This window comes from Mus musculus, chromosome 6 (assembly GCF_000001635.26).
Source record: "Mus musculus strain C57BL/6J chromosome 6, GRCm38.p6 C57BL/6J".
NCBI lineage: Eukaryota > Metazoa > Chordata > Mammalia > Rodentia > Muridae > Mus > Mus musculus.
This window is the reverse complement of record NC_000072.6, coordinates 119,332,493-119,349,760: the sequence shown is the minus strand read 5'-3', so window position 1 is coordinate 119,349,760 and position 17,268 is coordinate 119,332,493. Positions and strand designations below refer to the sequence as shown.

Genomic DNA, 17,268 nt, shown 5'->3' with positions numbered 1-17,268 from the left:
TGCGCCACCACGCCTGGCTCGGCGAGGTTTCAAAGATGAGAAGAAACCTGCCTTTCTTCAATCTTCTAGGGACAGTAGAGACTACTTGCTTAAATCTTTAGGGCCTTCCTCTCATAATTGTGTGGAACAGCTGTCATCTCCAGGAGCCCCTCTAGGGAGGTAGTTTGTAAAGGCAGCCACACCCAGCAGAGACTGGGTAGTAAGGTCCCTGGCTTAGGGGTTAATAGATACCAGTCGCTATTGTCATTAGCTAAGTCATGGTAAGTAGCGCTGAGGTGTCTCAGAAGTCAGGAAGGATGTGAGGGGAAGCTTACTGGGCTCCAGGCCCTAGAAGTACAGATGCCCTTGGGTCCTTTTCCCTTTCTCTCTGTCTGCTTTCCTTTGCCCCTCCCCCTCCCCCAACTGACCTGGAACATCCTTGCTTGCCACTGCTCCTTATTCTGTGTATCACACAACATCATTGTGGATGCAGGGCTCCCCCAGCATGATAGACACATAGTCCAGAAATACTCATGTCCCAAGAAGCCACACACAGGACAAAACTAGGGGTCAAAGGCCAAGCCTCTTAGTTCATAGCCCGCACCTCTGGATGGAAGGCATGGCAGGAGCCTGGTCGTCTCCGGGGCTTCTGGGAGCGCATCCTGTCACACTTGACAGAGGCATTATGTGCGGAGCTCACTGTCAAGGTACAACTCTCCACAGTTCCAGAGATCCTGAAGGTCAAGATCTGTGAGGTCAGTGGCCCAGCAAGCAGGTACAGGCTGGGCCGCTCCCTCCCCCTCCCCCTCCTCCCTCCTCCCCCTCCCCCATCATGGTGCTGGATGCAAGGGAGGACAGTGAGAAGCTGGACTCTGCAACCCAAATCTGAGCTGCTCTATGATCTCTCAGCCACCCCCTTCCCCTTGGAGGGTGGGAAGGATATATTTGACTTCTGTGGCCTCCTGGAGGATGGGAGAGTGGGCGCTGCAGTCACAGGTGCGGTCTGTCACGAGCAGGAGCAGGTTGCTTCGGGGAATCTGTTGCATCACGAATGTCCTGCAGCAGAGAGGGCAATGGGCTCTGAGTCGCAGGAAGTGCAGCCTCCAGGAGAAGTTCTCTGGGGAGAGACCTTCTGGAGCCCTGGGAAGGACAGGCAGTCCCAGGAATATTGAGACCAATAGCTCAGTACTTTTACATGAACCGTCACAATGCCACCCCTCCATTCCCAGTAGCCTGGAGAGGGTGAAGAAGGAGCTGTCATTAACACCCACAGGGATCATTTCCAGCAAACAGGCATATTACCTCTGTTAGAGCCAGAGAATTTGCAGTTCTGGGCTTGGCCACAAGATGGCACCAATGCTCCTATATATAGCTTGGGTTGGGGGGTAGGAAAAGGTCTTTATGTGTTACATACACAGCTAGGAAGGTTATCACCAAGCATTTTGTATGGGGTGGGTGATGTTAGACACACACAAGTAAGTATATAGCACACATATAAACTCACATGTGGCCATTACACCATTATGTGAACTTGGTATAGTTCCCATTGTGCACAGGACAAAACAGGCTAGAAGCTTGTCTGCAGTTAAGACTAGAGATGGAAAGGATCAAAGGCAGAGTCAAGTCTGTCTGCTGGGAAGCCCTTCTTCTCTACTATCCCCTCAATGGTTCCTTAAAGCCCGACATAAGCACGCCAATAGTGTTAGCCCCAGGAAGGCTGCTGTATGTGTACTTAAGATGTTACACATGATGAAGAGGCGGCAACCTAGATCTGTCTAGCGCCACAATCTGAGCTTACACAATAGTTGGCCTAGCTCTTTGGTTCCCCAGACATCCTGGTGGCCCCAGTAAGCTGCAAGACTGGCCAAGGGAGGTCCCTGGAGGTACTGTCCTCCTGGGTTGGGACAGATGCCTCTAGGTTGGTTTCTTCAAAGTTTAGCGTGGGAAGTCAGTAGGTGTGGCCTTCCAAGCTGGTCTGGATGAAGCTAGGGACTTTTACCCAGGAGCTAGCCTGACTGGATTCTGCTTAGAAATTCAAGACTTGGCCTGGCGATGCCCCAGGCTCTGACAGCTCCAACCAAGGCTCCTACTCCTACCCTGTGCCTTTGCTGAGAACACCCCAGTCCTGCACATAGTTCCTGCTCTGTACGGGGCAGAACGTCCTGCCTCTTTCCCAGCCTGTCACATAAGTGTTCAAGGCCCTGACGCTACCTTGCTCTGAGCGGAGGGGAAGCAAGCCTGCAGGGGTTTCCAAGAGAGACCCCGTGGCCTTGGACTTCGACTCACTGACTTGGGAATTGGTCTCTGGATCCTTGGCCCTGTGTCTCCTAAAGCAGACAACCAAACTGTCCACACCCACTCCCCTCCCCTCTGCTCCAGTCTGGGTTTTTGCTGCACTGAAGATCAGGATACCGAGAAGGGCAACTCCTCTCTGAGATGAAAGGGACTCCTTTCCTCCTGTGGAGACTTTCCTATGGGTGCCAAGGGCAAGACGCCGTTGGCCGGATTCCGTGGCTGCCTGGAGACTTACTTCTGGCAGCCCCCACACTCGATGATGCCATTGGCTTCCTGGATGGCCGTCTGATGCACGAACACTGGGTACTCTGTGTCACAGGGGTGCAGCAGGTCCTGCTTCTTGTGCTTGTGGGCTGTGGGTGACAGAGGAATGTGTGTGAGGAGGGTTACCACACATCACAGAAGGCCTTAGGGAACCCATCTACAAGGGTTGGGGATACAGCGGACCAGCACTCGGCAAAGGGTACAGCAGAGCGTGGAGGCCCTGCCACGCTGCTGTAGAGAGTAGAGGCCTTGCCCTGGCTCTGCTATGCTGCTGTGGAGTGTGGAGGCCCTGCTGCGCTGTTGTGGAGTGGGGAAGCCCTGCTACACTGCCATGTTGCCCTTCCCAGGGCCCTTGAGATTTATCCCCGGGCACTCGTGGGCACCTCGCAGCACTGAGGTCCTGATGCATCAACACACTTTACCCTTTACAGCCCAGCAGGGAAGGAGGAGAGGGAAGGAAGGCAGCAGGAACCATATTAAACACCCAGAAATGGGGTGCAATCAGGACGCTGCTTTTGCAAGGTCACACAAGGAGTGAGGAGGAGAGTCACAGGTCTCCATGCCTGGACCCGGACGCTTCCCTCACAGACAATGAGGCTAAGAGGAGAGGCAGGCTTCAGGCTAAACAGTTCCTGTGGGCTGGGAGAGCAGACGGGGTTCAGCCAACTTCACTTCCTGTTCATGCTACTGGGCACCTGGCGTCAGAGGCTGGAAGCCTCAAACAGGGCTCTCCTACTAGGCTTAAGGTTGGGCTATTTTCCTGTCATTGGAGAGGGCATTCCGTTGCTGAAACCTATCAGAGTCACCAGTGGCAGGACCAGGTGGCTTCCTTGAGGTGTCCTGGCAGAAGGGACTTACGGAGCATGCAGGCGGGAGGAGCATGACTGACTGCATCCTGAGGCTAACGTGAGTGAGCAGACTGTAACACACAGCTTCTGTCACGATTCCAGCAAGGCCCCGTGAGAACTGCTGGAGGTGACTTCCCACCACAGCCAGGAATCATGAAGGAGACCAGATCCAGGAAGTGTGAGCCCAAGGACCTGCCTTGGTCAGTAGCAACCAGAGGGGTGGAAGGGAAACGAAGCGGGTTGGGGGGGGGGCATCGTTTGTATAAGAAAGCCAAATGAGGCAGTGGGAGCCTTCTTGGTACCAGATATCCAGAACCCTGAGACTGTTGAGCAGGGTGGGCTGAAGGCAGGCATCTTTATGGCTTAGGAGCCCCACATCTCCAGGACCCAGGTGCCATGTGTGTCTCTTGGTTTGTAAAGAACAGATGTCCTTTCCCAGGCTGACAGCAAGCATCAACAGCAGCTGGGACAAAGTTTCCCTTTGCTTTGTGTTAAGGCCACCTCAGCCTGTCATTGTCTTTGAGGTGCTTTGGCCTTAGGCACAATTTCTTTCGTTCAAGTGTTGAGCCTTGTCGAGGCTGGCAGATACCTGGGCACAGGTGACAATGCTTTTGTCTCTGGGGTGACCTAGTAGCATCTCCGCTACATAACTGGAGCCTCTTGAGAGGAGATGGCTGTTTCCTAAGGCAGGGCTGTACTTAGACGGCTGGAACTCTGTCTTTCCTTTCTTCCCAGAAAGGAAAGGGCTTTAAAGTGGATTAAGGGTTTGGGGACCCTCCCAATCAAGGAGTGTCCTAGGATAAAGGACCAGATAAAGAACTCAGCTTGTCTGTGCTCACTCCCTGGGTTCAGGCTTAAAGGCGAGCCTGTGTGGCTCCCTGGTATACCCGGATACGGTAGGATCTTTCAGTCAGAATTACTTACAGTGATGGAAGACAGATTTGGCTGCTCAGGGCATGAGCCCACCACAGGGTTGGACATGGCACAGGAAAGGCACAGGACCACATGAGGGCAAGATGATGTCATAGGGTGGCAATGATGTCATAGGGCGGTGATGATGTCATGAAGCAGTGATGATGTCACACGGAGCGAAGGTGTTCAGAGGTGATGTGACGTCACACACAGAGGTAAGGGAGCCCGGAGTGAGGGGGAGGAGATGAATGAGATGAGATTATGAACATGAACATTTCGACACCCACCCTGCTGTCACTGACCCCAGACAAAAGCCTTCCAAGGAGCTTACCAAAGTGCTGCCCACAGCTGCCTCCTCGCACTTACCCTCTGACCCTTTGTCCTGCCAAGATCCCCAGGCACTCCACTCTAACAGGAATCTGCAGGATACAGAACACCGTCTTGGGGGCTGGCTTGTGTGGGTCTTGAGATGCCATTGCATCTAGCTGCCACCTGCAGGGACCTGTCTTTCCGCATGAGGGCATGAGTGACAGAGGAGATCGGGTGGTGTGGCATGCCTCCCTCTTCCCTTGGCCAGGGAGCCAGGCTATCTTCTAGGTCACTGGCTGCCATTTTAAGGATATCCTCATGCTCTGGTCTCCATATGCAAGGGAGTCCCCTCCTACCTGTCACCCCTAATCATGACCCAGTCCTCCCACAAAGGGAGTTCTCTTCACTTTGGACCCCACCCCCCCCAACCCACGATTCATGCCCCATCTACAATGAGCCCTCTCCTTTGATCCCAGTCTCATGATCCAGCTCATGGTTCAGGAACTTCTTCCTTCTCCTGACCCCCCCACCCCCACCCCGGTATGGGCGGTTCTTCACTTAACCCCTACTCACAGGAGACATTCATGCAGTAGCCACCTGGCCACCATCAAGAAGGCAGAGAGAGGCTGGAGAGAGCAGAACTACTTCAGGGAAACAGCAGGTGATGTCACCAGAGCCACCCTCCAGATCCCACCTGCCTGTCCCCGCAGAGGGAGCTCCAAAGCAGAGTGCTCCTTCTGCATGACAGCCACCCTGCACAAGAGCCTTGTGTAGGTCAGACACCCCACAGTGGGCTTTGACAAGCCCTTCAGGTGTCTGGTCATTTCCCATCTCTGGAGGGTCAGAGATGAGGACCCCTGAAGATCTCAACATCAGGCTGGGAGGGAAGGATGTATTCTTAGTGTCTGGACACCACTGTCTTCTCAGTACCATCCCCTCGAGGACAGGACAGCCCCACAGCCCCGGGGGACGGGATGAGCAGCATCAGGCCAGAGTCCCAAGGAGCCTGAGCCAGAGGTCTGAGGCTGGATGAGAATGGGACCAAGTGATGTCCTCAAGGACACAGTAGAGGATGTGCCCTGGTAGAGGGAAGGCCTGGGGTGACACTCACACTGAACAGGGATTCGGCCGCACTGTGGTGATGATCTGGGGGCTTGCACATGGCCTGGTAGTCATACATGGTCACACTGAAATGCAGAAACAAACTGTGCCTGAGACAGAACCACTCCATGCCCTGTCCTGGAGGCCTTGCTAGCAGGACGTATGCTGACTGGGGTCTATGAGGGCACCCAAGTTAGAGCAGTGAACCGGGAACCCGCTCCCGCCAAGAGGGCATGCCCATGTTTGCATGATTTCAGGCCCTGTGATCAGCGTGCTTGCTGTCTTAGCCTGTGGTTTTTCTTAGAACGCCGAGCTGAGGCCGGAGAGTCTGAGGGATGCCCGCACATCCTCACACCCATTCCTAGATTGCCTTCAGTCTCTGTCTCCAATCTGCGGGCTTCTGAGGTCAGGCTGGGGGCTCTCAGGACCAGGGAGAGTTGCGTTCCACTTACCGGCTGAACACCCCCATGCTGAGAAGTTGCTTCATGAGAGCACCATCCGCTTCCCCCAGAAGTCTTCCCATCTGTGAGGGGGGAACTACAGCTGCCACTGTCTGTCTCTGTAGACACTCTTTCATGCAAGCCTCTCTACTTCCCTGCAGCCCTCCCCCGCCCCAAACTGCCCATGGCAATGCTTTCTACATCATGCTGTCATCTGCAGCTGGCTCTGCCATCAGCCCAGAGGGTGCTCAAAACAAAACAGAACAACATCACCCCCCCACAAACAAAAAACCACCTAACCCTCCCCAACACCCCTACCCCAAACCCAAAATGGTACAGAGTTCATTCAAACAGTCCACATGAGTCAGGGCTTTCAAGAAGATGAGTTTGTGGACCTTGTTTGTTGGATGTGCTTTTTGTTAGTTGTGGTGATGTTGGTGATGGTGATGGTGATAGTGGTGGGGGTGTGGGGTGGTGACATTAGTTAGCGGTGGTATGTGTTTGTGTGGTAGTAATAATGATGGTAATGGTGGCAATGGTGGTGGTAGTGTGTGATGTCAAAGGCAGGTTTTGGCAAATTCTGTAATGGGCTTCACTCATTTATTTTTTATTTTTTATTTTTTGGTCTTTCAAGTCAGGGTTTCTCTGTATAGCCCTGACTGTCCTGGAACTCACTTTGTAGACCAGGCTGGCCTCGAACTCAGAAATCCGCCTGCCTCTGCCTCCCGAGTGCTGGGATTAAAGGCGTGCGCCACCACACCCAGCTACTGGTCTTCACTCATACTGGCCTCTTCTGCCAAGGAGGGTAGGAGGCCTGGCATTGCCCTCCATGTTCTGTTCCTCCTCTGCATCTGTTGTCTTCCTGCATCTATATCCACATATGCTTGTCTCTCACCTGTCAGGTCTGGTCCTCTCTGGGCATCTCTATCTTCTTTGCTTACCCCTTTCCCTGCCCCTTGGTTTGATGCCAAAATAATCCCAGACAGCTTGGGTTTGGAAAAGTGTTAGCCACGCCAGCTCCCGAAAAATAACACACACACACACACCACCACCACCACCAAAACCCATTCCTTCTTTTCTGTTTCTGGTAGTTTGAATATGCTTGTCCCAGGGAGTGGCTTCATTGGAGAAGGCGTGTCACTGTGGGCATGGGCCTTAAGACCCTCATCCTAGCTACCTGGAAGCCAGTCTTCTCCTAAAGACCTTCAGATGAAGATGTAGAACTCTTATCTCCTCCTGCACCATGCCTGCCTGGATGCTGCCTCATTCCTGCCTTAATGATCATGGACTGGACCTCTGAACCTGTAAGCCTGCCCCAATTAAATGTTGTGCTTATAAGAGTTGCCTTGGTCATGGTGTCTGCTCACACCAATGAAACCCTAACTAAGACAGAGATCTCATCAGTCACTATCTGGTGGCTAGTGCAATAGTGCAATGATTGCCCAGCCTCCTCCGAGGCGCCTGGAGTCATCACTGCCCCTGCAGTGTGGCTGATTCTGCTCACTTGGGTTAGCGCTTTGCTATTCTAGTGACTGCATGTGTTTCCTCTCCCATCACCAGATAACAAGATCCCTGCAGAGACAAGTCTCTACCCCATAGACCACACAGGCCCTGCATATAGTTGTCCACTGGAGGTGTGTGTGTGTGTGTGTGTGTGTGTGTGTGTGTGTGAAACCTGAAACTTAGTGGTCTTTAAGGGTGCTGACCCAAACTCCTGTAAGCCCACCCCATTCTCTCCCTTAACGGTAGGCTTATTGATCACCAACCCTGTTGTTTAGTTGACCAGTTCTGAGGGGGGAGGTGTGACAGTAAGAAAGCACATCTTGGACCCTGAAAAATACTTCTGCCTCTGCAAACAAAACTCCATCTCCTAGAACACTGTATGTTTCAGCAGGACATGCTCATTCTCCTTTCTTTAGTTTGACTGCAACAGAGTTAGCAATGTGGTCCACAAAGGACTACACTTCCCAGAAACCCTTGTACTAAGGGCTGGCCAATGAAATGGTGCAAAGCTCAGATGAGGACTTCTGGGAATCTACTTAAAGTGAGAGGACTGTATTAGGGACTGTTGCCCTCCTGTTAGGGAAATGGACTAGAAGGCAAGAGTCCCCTTAGCTGTATGCCACCTTGAGAACACCTTTCCTAACAGATACATTTACTGTTGCCCTTTGTCCAAATGGAGTACTGCCTCAGAGAGAAATGCTGGACTTGCAAAGGGAAGGTTCCAATGTGGATTTTGGGTCCCTTTTCACATCAGGACCCAGATTTAACAACGGGTGCTATAGCAGGAACAGTGCTGGCCTCCCAAGGAATTCCCAATCAGAGATTACCCATACATATAGCATGAGATTATCCATACATACAGCACAGCCCACACACTGGTGGAGCTCTGGAAGATTCAAAGGCCTAGTGTTGCCTGCATTTAGTTTGATGCATTTGGGATGGGATCCTATGAGATCCGCACTGGAGCCTGGAGTCCAGTGGATGGTTTAGGCAGGAAAGCATTTAGATATGAGTCAATTTCTGCTGTGGGGTAGTTGTCCCAGTGCAGGGCTCCCTTGCCTGCTGTGTGACTGCCTGTCAAATACCCATCCGTGTGCTGTGTGTTCCGACTGTGTGGATCTAGCACGGCTCAGCTTACAGCTTATCCCAGACAAGTGCAGATGAGGAGAAGGATACCGAGCCCTGCCAAGGAGCTGCAGCTCCAGGCTTGACGCAAAGCCTAGAGCTAACCCGGGGGTCGGTACTCCTTATCCTTAACTTCCAGAGACTTGCAGGACTGGCTGCAAGTCTATGAGACCCAACAAAGTGACTCAGAACCAGTGAACTATTTTGAGTCCTGACAGAGCAACTTACACAGGGTATTGAAAGACTCAGGGTGGCCACTAGGCCATAGGTACTTGTACCCTCCCTCTGTCCCCTAGACAAAACTGGTTTGAGTTCACCAACTATCCCCAGATAACAAGATCCCTGCAGAGACATGTCTCTACCCCATAGCACCACACAAGCCCTGCACATGGTTGTTCATTGGAGGGTTGTGTGTGTATGTGTGTTTGTGTGTGTTGAGGGGGCATGTCTTGGAGCTGGTAGAAGCCTCTAGAAGCTAGTTTCATTTATACTCTTCATAAAGGATTTGGATTAGCCTATAAGCCTATGAGAAACATAAGATAACACAACACTTGAGAAAATGAAGATGCATAAGCTAACTACTTAAAATAGAGAGTGAAAATGTATGTTACATCTAGTATAAATCTCAGAACAAACGGACAGATTCTGCAATGCCCTGGGATTATAATTCATGAGCATCCCAGCGGGAATGCTCTAGGTAGAACGGGGACAAAGCAACTCAATGTGTTGTTCAAGGAACCTGGGGTCTCCTTGCCTGAGGTGACCCTACCTTTGCTGCTTGTCTTAGGTGTACAGGGCTGGGGAGCAAAGTTTGGCAAGCTAAGGCTGAGAGCCACATTTGGCCTTTTGGGGACTTATGTGGGTTCTTGATCAGAGAATGGCCCTTTTGCTTTCAAATGGTTGGGGAAAAAAATCAAAAGGCCATTAATATTTCAAGCTCATGAACATTACATGAGATGGTTCAGTATCCACAGCAGATCCTGTTCAAACAGTGCCCGCTCGCTCGGCTGCTCACGCGTCCCGTGCCTCAGTTCTTGCTCAGTCGCCATCAGCGGCTGCCAATTCACAAGGCGGAGGCCCCCAAAGGCTCTCTGCTCCTCGATGGGCCCTACAGGCCCATGTTCTGGCACATGGCACACTCTTGGGCCTGGCTATAATCTTACCTTGCCTGATCAAACTGCTACCCTCGATACTCCTTAGGTTCATGGCAGCCTTTGGACCCAACAGGAGACCACAGCCAGTCATAGTCATAGGGCAGTGGGACTAGGGTTTGAGTGACCAAGACACCCTGTTGTCCTTGGGCCTCCTCAGCCACAGAGTCAAGTTTTGTTTTCATCTGTTTTCTGGCAAAATGGACCATCTCTGCGTGGAGAAGGCCAGTGGCTGGGTAAAGTGGGAAAAGGAAGGAGGCCTAACTCAGGCACCAGGGCTAATGATTGGCCAGAGTTCTGGCACTGCCCTGATTGACAACCCAGGCTTTTCCAGTAGGGAAAAACAGCAAAAGCAGCTTTCTGTTCTCAGCTCTTGCTGCACACTACTTAAGAACTGTCCTGCCTGGCCAGTGGCGGCCTTTAATTCCTGCTCTTGAGAGCCAGAGGCAGGTGGCCTGGTCTACAGAGTGAGTTCTAGGACAGCCAGGACTACACAGAGAAACCCTGACTCACCATGCCCCACCCCAGACCAAAACAAACAAGGAGAGGGGGGAGAGGGAGAGAACTGTCCCTGGGGTACCAGCTCCACAATCCTTTGGTCCCCTTCTCTCTACTTTCCATCTGTGCCCAGTGTCTCGATGCCCTAGCTCTACTTCCTGTCATGTTCTGACAGTTTCCATGGACGCTCAGCCCCACGTACATGGGGCTACAGTATGGCTTTGGGGGGACAGAGACCACCCTGGCCATGACCCTGATCAGTGTCAGCTCTGATCCTGCAACTCTGCCAATACCCAGGCACCTGGGGCCTCTAGCTTGAGGTTGAGCCCTGACACCAAGGGGCCCAGCCTCTGGCTTTCAGGAGGAAGAAACTGAGGCACAGACCTTGGAGGCTGCTTGCTGAACCGAGCATACACCTTCCTGTTGGAGATGGTGGGGAGCCGCGGGCTTGGGCCACAGGGCTGGTTCAGGTGGATATGCTCAGGTTTAGCTTGAGACTGAACAGGCTCCTTTTAAAGTATAATCCCTGGCTAATTTTAGGGTCTGATCTGTGGCTGAGCAGATATAAAATTACCATCGTGGCTTCCTCTTTTGCCTGAGTAGGTGGGTGGAGGGAAGGCAGGCTGCCCTGTGAAGCAAGGATGGTCCCTGTGCCCTCGTTAGCCTATGGCTTGGTGCCCTGGCTTGGTGGCTAGAATCAAACAGCAGGAGATCAGCACAGAGATGGAGACAGTTCCCCTGGATACCATGAAGTTTAACATGGCGTGGGAGGATGGATAGAGGAGGCAAGATGCAGGCAGCAGGAGGATTTAGGGCTCAAAAGGCCCTGAGGGTTGTATGTGTGTGTGTGTGTGGTGGTGGTGGTGGGGGGGGGGTGGCGGGGACAGGGCACATGGTGGCAGTGCATCCAGGCTCTCTCAGAGCAGTGATCTTATTGAGTACAGGGCACTTCCTTTAGGCACTTCTCAGAGAGGTCGGTGACAGTTTTGCATTTGAATGGTGCTCCTTGTTTGGAATCTTGCTTTGTCTTCTTGGATTAGGGAAGCAACTTCTACCCAGATTTGCACCGTTATAGTGGAAGGAAGGTCCCCGGCCTTTTGCTTGTTTGACCTTAGCTGCTAAGGTCTCAACTTCCTCCTGCCCTCTTCTTTCACTCACCTCTTGGGGTCTCTCTGAGATCAGGACGAAGCCATTGTTGTCTATGACGAAGCAGTCGAGATCCTGGGGTGGGGGGAGAGGCCAGGACAGGAGGTCATAGCCAGGGTTATCGCTGGCTCCAACCCTCCTGCTCACTCTAGCAGCCGAGGAGGGCTGAACCCTGCAGTCAGGGTCAGGAAGGGGGCCTTTGAGGAAGAAGTAGTCCACAGAGCAACACAGGACACTGAACCTGTGCTCTGGGAAGAACTTACAGTGTCCTCGCAGCTCTTCAGGCACGGCCCCTCTACAGCGTTGCACTGGAAGGAAGAAGGGACATCTGTGAACGGTGTGCACCTGCCTGGTAAGTGTGCCTGTATGTAGTGTCAAGTGTGAGGTATGCGTCTATATGTATACAACGTGTATGTGTTACAGGTAGGCTTATGAGTGGTGTGTATGTGGAGTGTCTGAGCACGTTTGATGTGTGGTATATATGCGGTACGTATGTTCTGTGTGCAGGTGCATATCTGTATATGTGCAGTGTGCTATGGACATGAAGGTGTCTTGTACATGGATGCATGCGGACTGTCATGTATGTGGAGGGCCTGTCTGTGGTAAGTGTGTCTGTACATATATCCCTTGTGGTACATTTGGGGAGTGCCTGTTGTATGTGGAGAATCTGCCTGTGGTAGATGCAGTAGATGAGGGCCTGCCTTGTGGACCAGGCACGTGTACATAATGTGTGGGTGTGTCTCAGCAACAGGGTACGGAGCAGCAGGCTGTGCTCTTCTGGGGACAAACATGGGCCACCAGCACAGCCCTGGGGCTTTCATAAGATGGGTTCTCACCATCCCCCTTCATCCCTACACACTTCTACCCTTACTATGCAACTGCCTGTGCCCAAGGCAAGGGACCTGGCAGTCGGGAGTGAAGGACAGAGGGAGCTTCTCGCTGTGAGGAGAACTCTGGCTAGGAGGACAGTGAAGCCTCCTGGGGTGTGTGTGTATGTGTGTGTGTCTCTGTGTGTCTGTGTGTGTCTCTGTGTGTGTGTGTGTGTATGTGTCTGTCTGTGTGTATGTGTGTCTCTGTGTGTGTGTCTCTGTGTGTCTGTGTGTGTGTGTCTGTGTGTGTGTCTCTGTGTGTCTGTGTGTGCATCTCTGTGTGTCTGTGTGTCTGTGTGTGTGTGTATGTGTCTGTCTGTGTGTATGTGTGTCTCTGTGTGTGTGTGTCTCTGTGTGTCTGTGTGTCTGTGTGTGTGTGTCTCTGTGTGTGTGTGTGTATGTGTGTGTCTGTGTGTGTCTCTGTGTGTGTGTCTGTCTGTGTGTATGTGTGTCTCTCTGTGTGTGTCTCTGTGTGTCTGTGTGTGTGTGTGTGTGTGTGTGTGTGTGTGTGTGTGTGTGTATACAGATGACAGAGCAAGGGAAAGTTCCCAGGAGCCTGGACAACAAGTGAGTCCTAGGCCATGGAGAGCAGTGCCAAGCGAAACTCTGCCTTACTCTCTAGCAGACAAGGCTAGGGTGGTTTGGGGGCAACAGCAATGGCCCTGTTGTCTTGGGTCTGATCAGGGACAAGACACTGGAGTGGGAGGGGGAAGAGGCCCAATACGCAGGGTTCCAGGAAGGTCAGAAAAGGCAGAAAGAGAACAGGGGTGTCTCCTGTGGCACTGATAGGCCAGGCTGTGGGGACAGTCCTTCCCAATGGATGGCTTGTTGAGTCCTCTCCCCGCTTCTGGGTCCCCAGTTACCCTACCTGCTGCATGGCTGCCCAGAACTGGCGCTGGAGGTAGTCTGCTTGCATCTGGATGCCCACAGCTGCAGGAAACAGGAAGGAGGAAGGCAGGGCCAGATGAATGTTTGGGGAGGGTGGAGACAGTGAGAGAAGAAAATAACAGCACCCACTTGAAGAGAGGAAGCTTATCACAGCGGCTGAGCTGGGGAGAAGCACGGGCAGGTGGGGACAGCGAAGGCTGAGTCTCTGGTGAGGGGCATCTAGGGCCTCTGGGAGCTTTTCGCACCAGGGCAGTGGATTCTCCCAGTGCGAAAAGCAGTACCAAGAGATGCCAGAGAAAGGACAGGCTCTAAGGCCAGAGATCCAGGAGAATGGCTTCCTCTTCGGTCCCCGGGAGCTCAAAGCTCTGTGCTTTCTTCCCTTTGACCCAGTTGACAAAAGGAGCAGGGGAGAGCATTGTTTCTGCATGATCATGGGACCAAAGGTGGCAAACTGAGTCTGGAATGAAGGCCTTTGTGAGTCTGGCAACTCATGGGCCTCGTGGGTTTCAGCCCTGGTGTAACGTCCTCTGTAAGTCCAGTCCATGTTCACACGCAGGGAGAAAGCTGAGCCGCTGAAGCCCAGGCATAGGCAGACCACCCGAGTTTGCCAGGCCATTTCCTGGAGACCAGGGAGGCCATCAGAGCACAGATGCTTCTCCTGTGATGTCTCCCATCACAGGAACCATCTGCCTCTTTGATTCCCAAATAGGTCTGGAGAACCCAAGGGGGCACTCACATACTAAGAGAAATCTGGGACAAAGAACGACAGGAGAACATGGGGCCAAAGGATAGAAAGGAAAGGCAGAGCTATGCTGAATAGAAGATCTACAAAGTAGGCCAACTTCTTAGTGTCTAGAATAATATTAAAGCCATTCTGGGTGCTCCGGGTGAGTCAGGCACCTTTACAGGCAGGAGGGTGTTTAATTCTTCACAGACTGGCGCTAGCCTCATTTAGACTTCATGGGCTGAGGGAACAGAAGCCGAGTAGAGGTTCTATGGCTCGGCTAAGTTGCCAGCCAAGAAGTAACAAACCTAGCTTCAGTCTGGAGCCCTGAGCCCATAAGGCATAGCTCTGAGTTCTTCCCTCCATGTCTGGGTGGGAGGCCTGGCAGGCAAAATGGTCTGCAGCACGTGGGCAGGTCTCTGATACGCACTGAGCACAGGATTGGCTTCTTCATCACTATGCCACCTGCCTAAGACATTCTAAAGTCACTCGATTTCTGAGGTGGGTATGGGGAGCCTCTGTGATAGGGGCAGCCAGGCTAGCTGGTCCCGGTGGCTGAAAGGGGTTGGTGGGCAGGTAGATCCCTGAGGAGAAGCCATGGACATGCCATCCCCAGTGGGCAAATGCTCTGTCCCAGCAAGTGTGGTGGCACTCAGCTCTCACTTGTCCCCTGAGGGTGCAGGAGCCCCCCGTTCTGCCCTTCTCCCTTTCTCACTGAGGACTGCCCTGGGTGCTCACCACACAGACTTCCTTCACCTGCAGAAACCCTTCCTGCTTCCCAGCACAAGCAGAGGGCAGCGGTGCTGATGTTGAGGGCAGTCGACCCCTTGGGATGGAAGGGAGCTTATGACTTCATCCTGGGCTCTAGTAGTCAAAGGGTCCCAGAGAATCTCCAGAATGGAACTCTCCTCTTTCTTCAGTGGCTCAGGGTGGGGCCCATGGAACCATGCAATTTCCAAGATGGAGAAGGTGCCAGTGACTCTAATAGGGAAGTCTGGAGAAGGTAGGGTTTGCTTCTACCTGAGTGAGAGTCAGGCTTCAGGGCTGGGTGAAGGGCAGACTCTCGGCAGTTCCAGCCCCAGCTCCTACGTACAAGGTCAACTGTCTACCCACTGCAGAATTCGGTATATTACAGCCCACCCTCTACCTCTCCTTGTACTGTCTGCCTTTCAAGACTCATTCCTTCCATGGTGGTCATTTCTCTTGGTTCACCTCTGTTCTGAAGACCTTGGTTCCAGGACGCCATAACAAAATAAGTACACACTGAAAACACACACACACACACACACACACACACACACACACACACACATACTGCTTATTTCTGCTGCGACCACCAAGCCAACCTTCTCTTGCAATGTGCTTTTAGGGTTCCAGTTCCCTCCTCTGGCCTTTCTTTGATCCATTCTCCATATGAGATCTCTCAGAAGATCTCTCAGAAGATCTCTCAGAAGGCCAGACCCCACCACTCCTTCACTTGACCCCCACCCAACCTTCCCATTTAGAGCAGAATTTAGATCCCTGCAAACCCATGCACGAGGCAGCCTTGCTGATGCCTTTGACTTCAGCCTGAATCACTGTCTTCCTCAAACAGGTCAGTTCATTCTACTTCAGGGCATCACGTCAGATGTGTCTTTCTGGAATGCTCTTACTCTAGACCTCAGCACGGCTGGCTGGCATAATCAGATCTCAACTCTCTAAAACCAACTCAAGTCTCAGCATGTGGCAGACTGCCTTGATCTCCCCAGATAAAGCAGCCTTCTCCATCATCATTTGCAGGCTCTCTGTCTCTCTGTCTCTCTGTCTCTCTGTCTCTCTCTCTCTCCCTTTTTTCCCTCTCCTTCTTTCTTCCCCTCTCTCCCTCCCTCTTAACCTCTTCCCCACCCCTCCGTCTCCCTCCCTCTCTCCCTTATTTGCTTTCTCCTTCTCTCTCTTCCTCTCCTCCCTTCCCCCTCCCTCATTATTTGTTCTCTCTCCCTTTCTCCCTTGCTCTGTCTCTTCCTCTCTCTCTTCCTCACCTCCTCTCCCTTCCTCTCTCCCCTTTCCCCCATCCCTCCCCCTCACCCCTCCCCCTTTCTCTCACTGCTGTTTTGTTTTCTAAGTGAGGAGATTTGTTTATGTGGCTGATGTCTCACTGCATGGAGTGGGGTTCACAGAGGGCAAGCAGGCTGCGCTCTGACTCTAGACCTAGAGTCACATTGTCACATAACAGGGCTCAGTAAATGTTTCTTGGGCTAAGTAAATAAATGTGTCAGCACTTGACTGGGAGGCGAGTTCATGGGTGACCTCACTTCCCAGACCTTCCCAGACTCCTCCTCCCCTCTGGAGCACCATTTCATTAGTCACAGTGACCTGCCACCTAAGAGATTTATCTCTGTGCCCCAAGCCCTTTAGCAAACCACTGGGAAATGAGAGATTTAAGTGAGAAACAAAGTGGACCTTCCTTCCTTCTGGTAAGAAGGGCAAGGTGCTGAGACAGAAGTGGGAAGGGAGCACGGGCACAAGAATCTCCAGCCAGGGATCTGCCCTGCCAGAGGCTCGTATTCCCAGGCTCTGGTCCTGTCCCAGCACACCCACAGACGGGGAGCTCAGCCTTCAGCCAGCATCCCTGTCCTTTTGCTGTGGTAGACTCTAGGGACCAGAGGCTCTTGGCACATTCACCGAAGTGCCTGGGAGGACAGACAATCTTCCTGAGTCACCTCGGGCTACCTGTTGTGTGGCTGCATCTGCCCACAATGTTTGATGAGGAGTCGCGGGGTTGGAAGCCTTGCTGAGTGGCTTTCCTGGGATCGTTAAGAGAGCTTTCTTTATGGTTGGGTCTGATTGGTCCCCATCTTAGACCTTGACCTTAGTTTTGAGGAACCTGCCAGGTGAAGGGTAAGTCTCGGATGTCTACCCACCTGCCACAGCTTACCTGAGTCCTTCCCCTGCCCTTGTCCTTCCTGTCCCAGCTGTCTTCCCATCCTTCGGTCCCTCCACAGGGACCTCCTGTGTTTTCCTCTGGGCTCATAGCCTGACAGAACACCTCAGTAAGACCACAGGCAGCTGGGGGCCTTAACAGGGTATTCACCCCTGATCTCTGGTGCTACTTTGTGATCAGGGATGGCACTCAAAGCAAAGCACACACAAACCAGTACAGCAACACACACACACACACACACACACACACACACACACACACACACACACACAAACACACATCAGGGATGGCACTCA

The 17,268-nt window shown here is 52.6% G+C and overlaps 1 protein-coding gene across 4 annotated transcripts in view; it reads right to left on the bottom strand.

Moving 5' to 3' along the window:
- The window catches only part of Cacna2d4 (calcium channel, voltage-dependent, alpha 2/delta subunit 4), a 115,884-nt gene that overhangs the window by 2,647 nt on the left and 95,969 nt on the right, over nt 1–17,268 (bottom strand). For 2 of the 4 annotated variants that reach the window (NM_001033382.3, NM_001347427.2), the window contains 11 exons: nt 13,309–13,370; nt 11,835–11,879; nt 11,584–11,646; nt 6,161–6,231; nt 5,719–5,794; nt 5,181–5,233; nt 4,665–4,717; nt 4,311–4,331; nt 2,510–2,627; nt 923–1,035; nt 584–666 (listed from right to left, as the gene is read on the bottom strand). In NM_001033382.3, coding sequence (NP_001028554.3) covers nt 584–666; nt 923–1,035; nt 2,510–2,627; nt 4,311–4,331; nt 4,665–4,717; nt 5,181–5,233; nt 5,719–5,794; nt 6,161–6,231; nt 11,584–11,646; nt 11,835–11,879; nt 13,309–13,370 — 758 coding nt within the window. Of the gene's footprint in view, nt 1–583; nt 667–922; nt 1,036–2,509; nt 2,628–4,310; nt 4,332–4,664; nt 4,718–5,180; nt 5,234–5,718; nt 5,795–6,160; nt 6,232–11,583; nt 11,647–11,834; nt 11,880–13,308; nt 13,371–16,966; nt 17,230–17,268 lie in introns of those variants that run through there. The other 2 variants (XM_030255452.1, NM_001362214.1) reach the window with 2 other exon arrangements.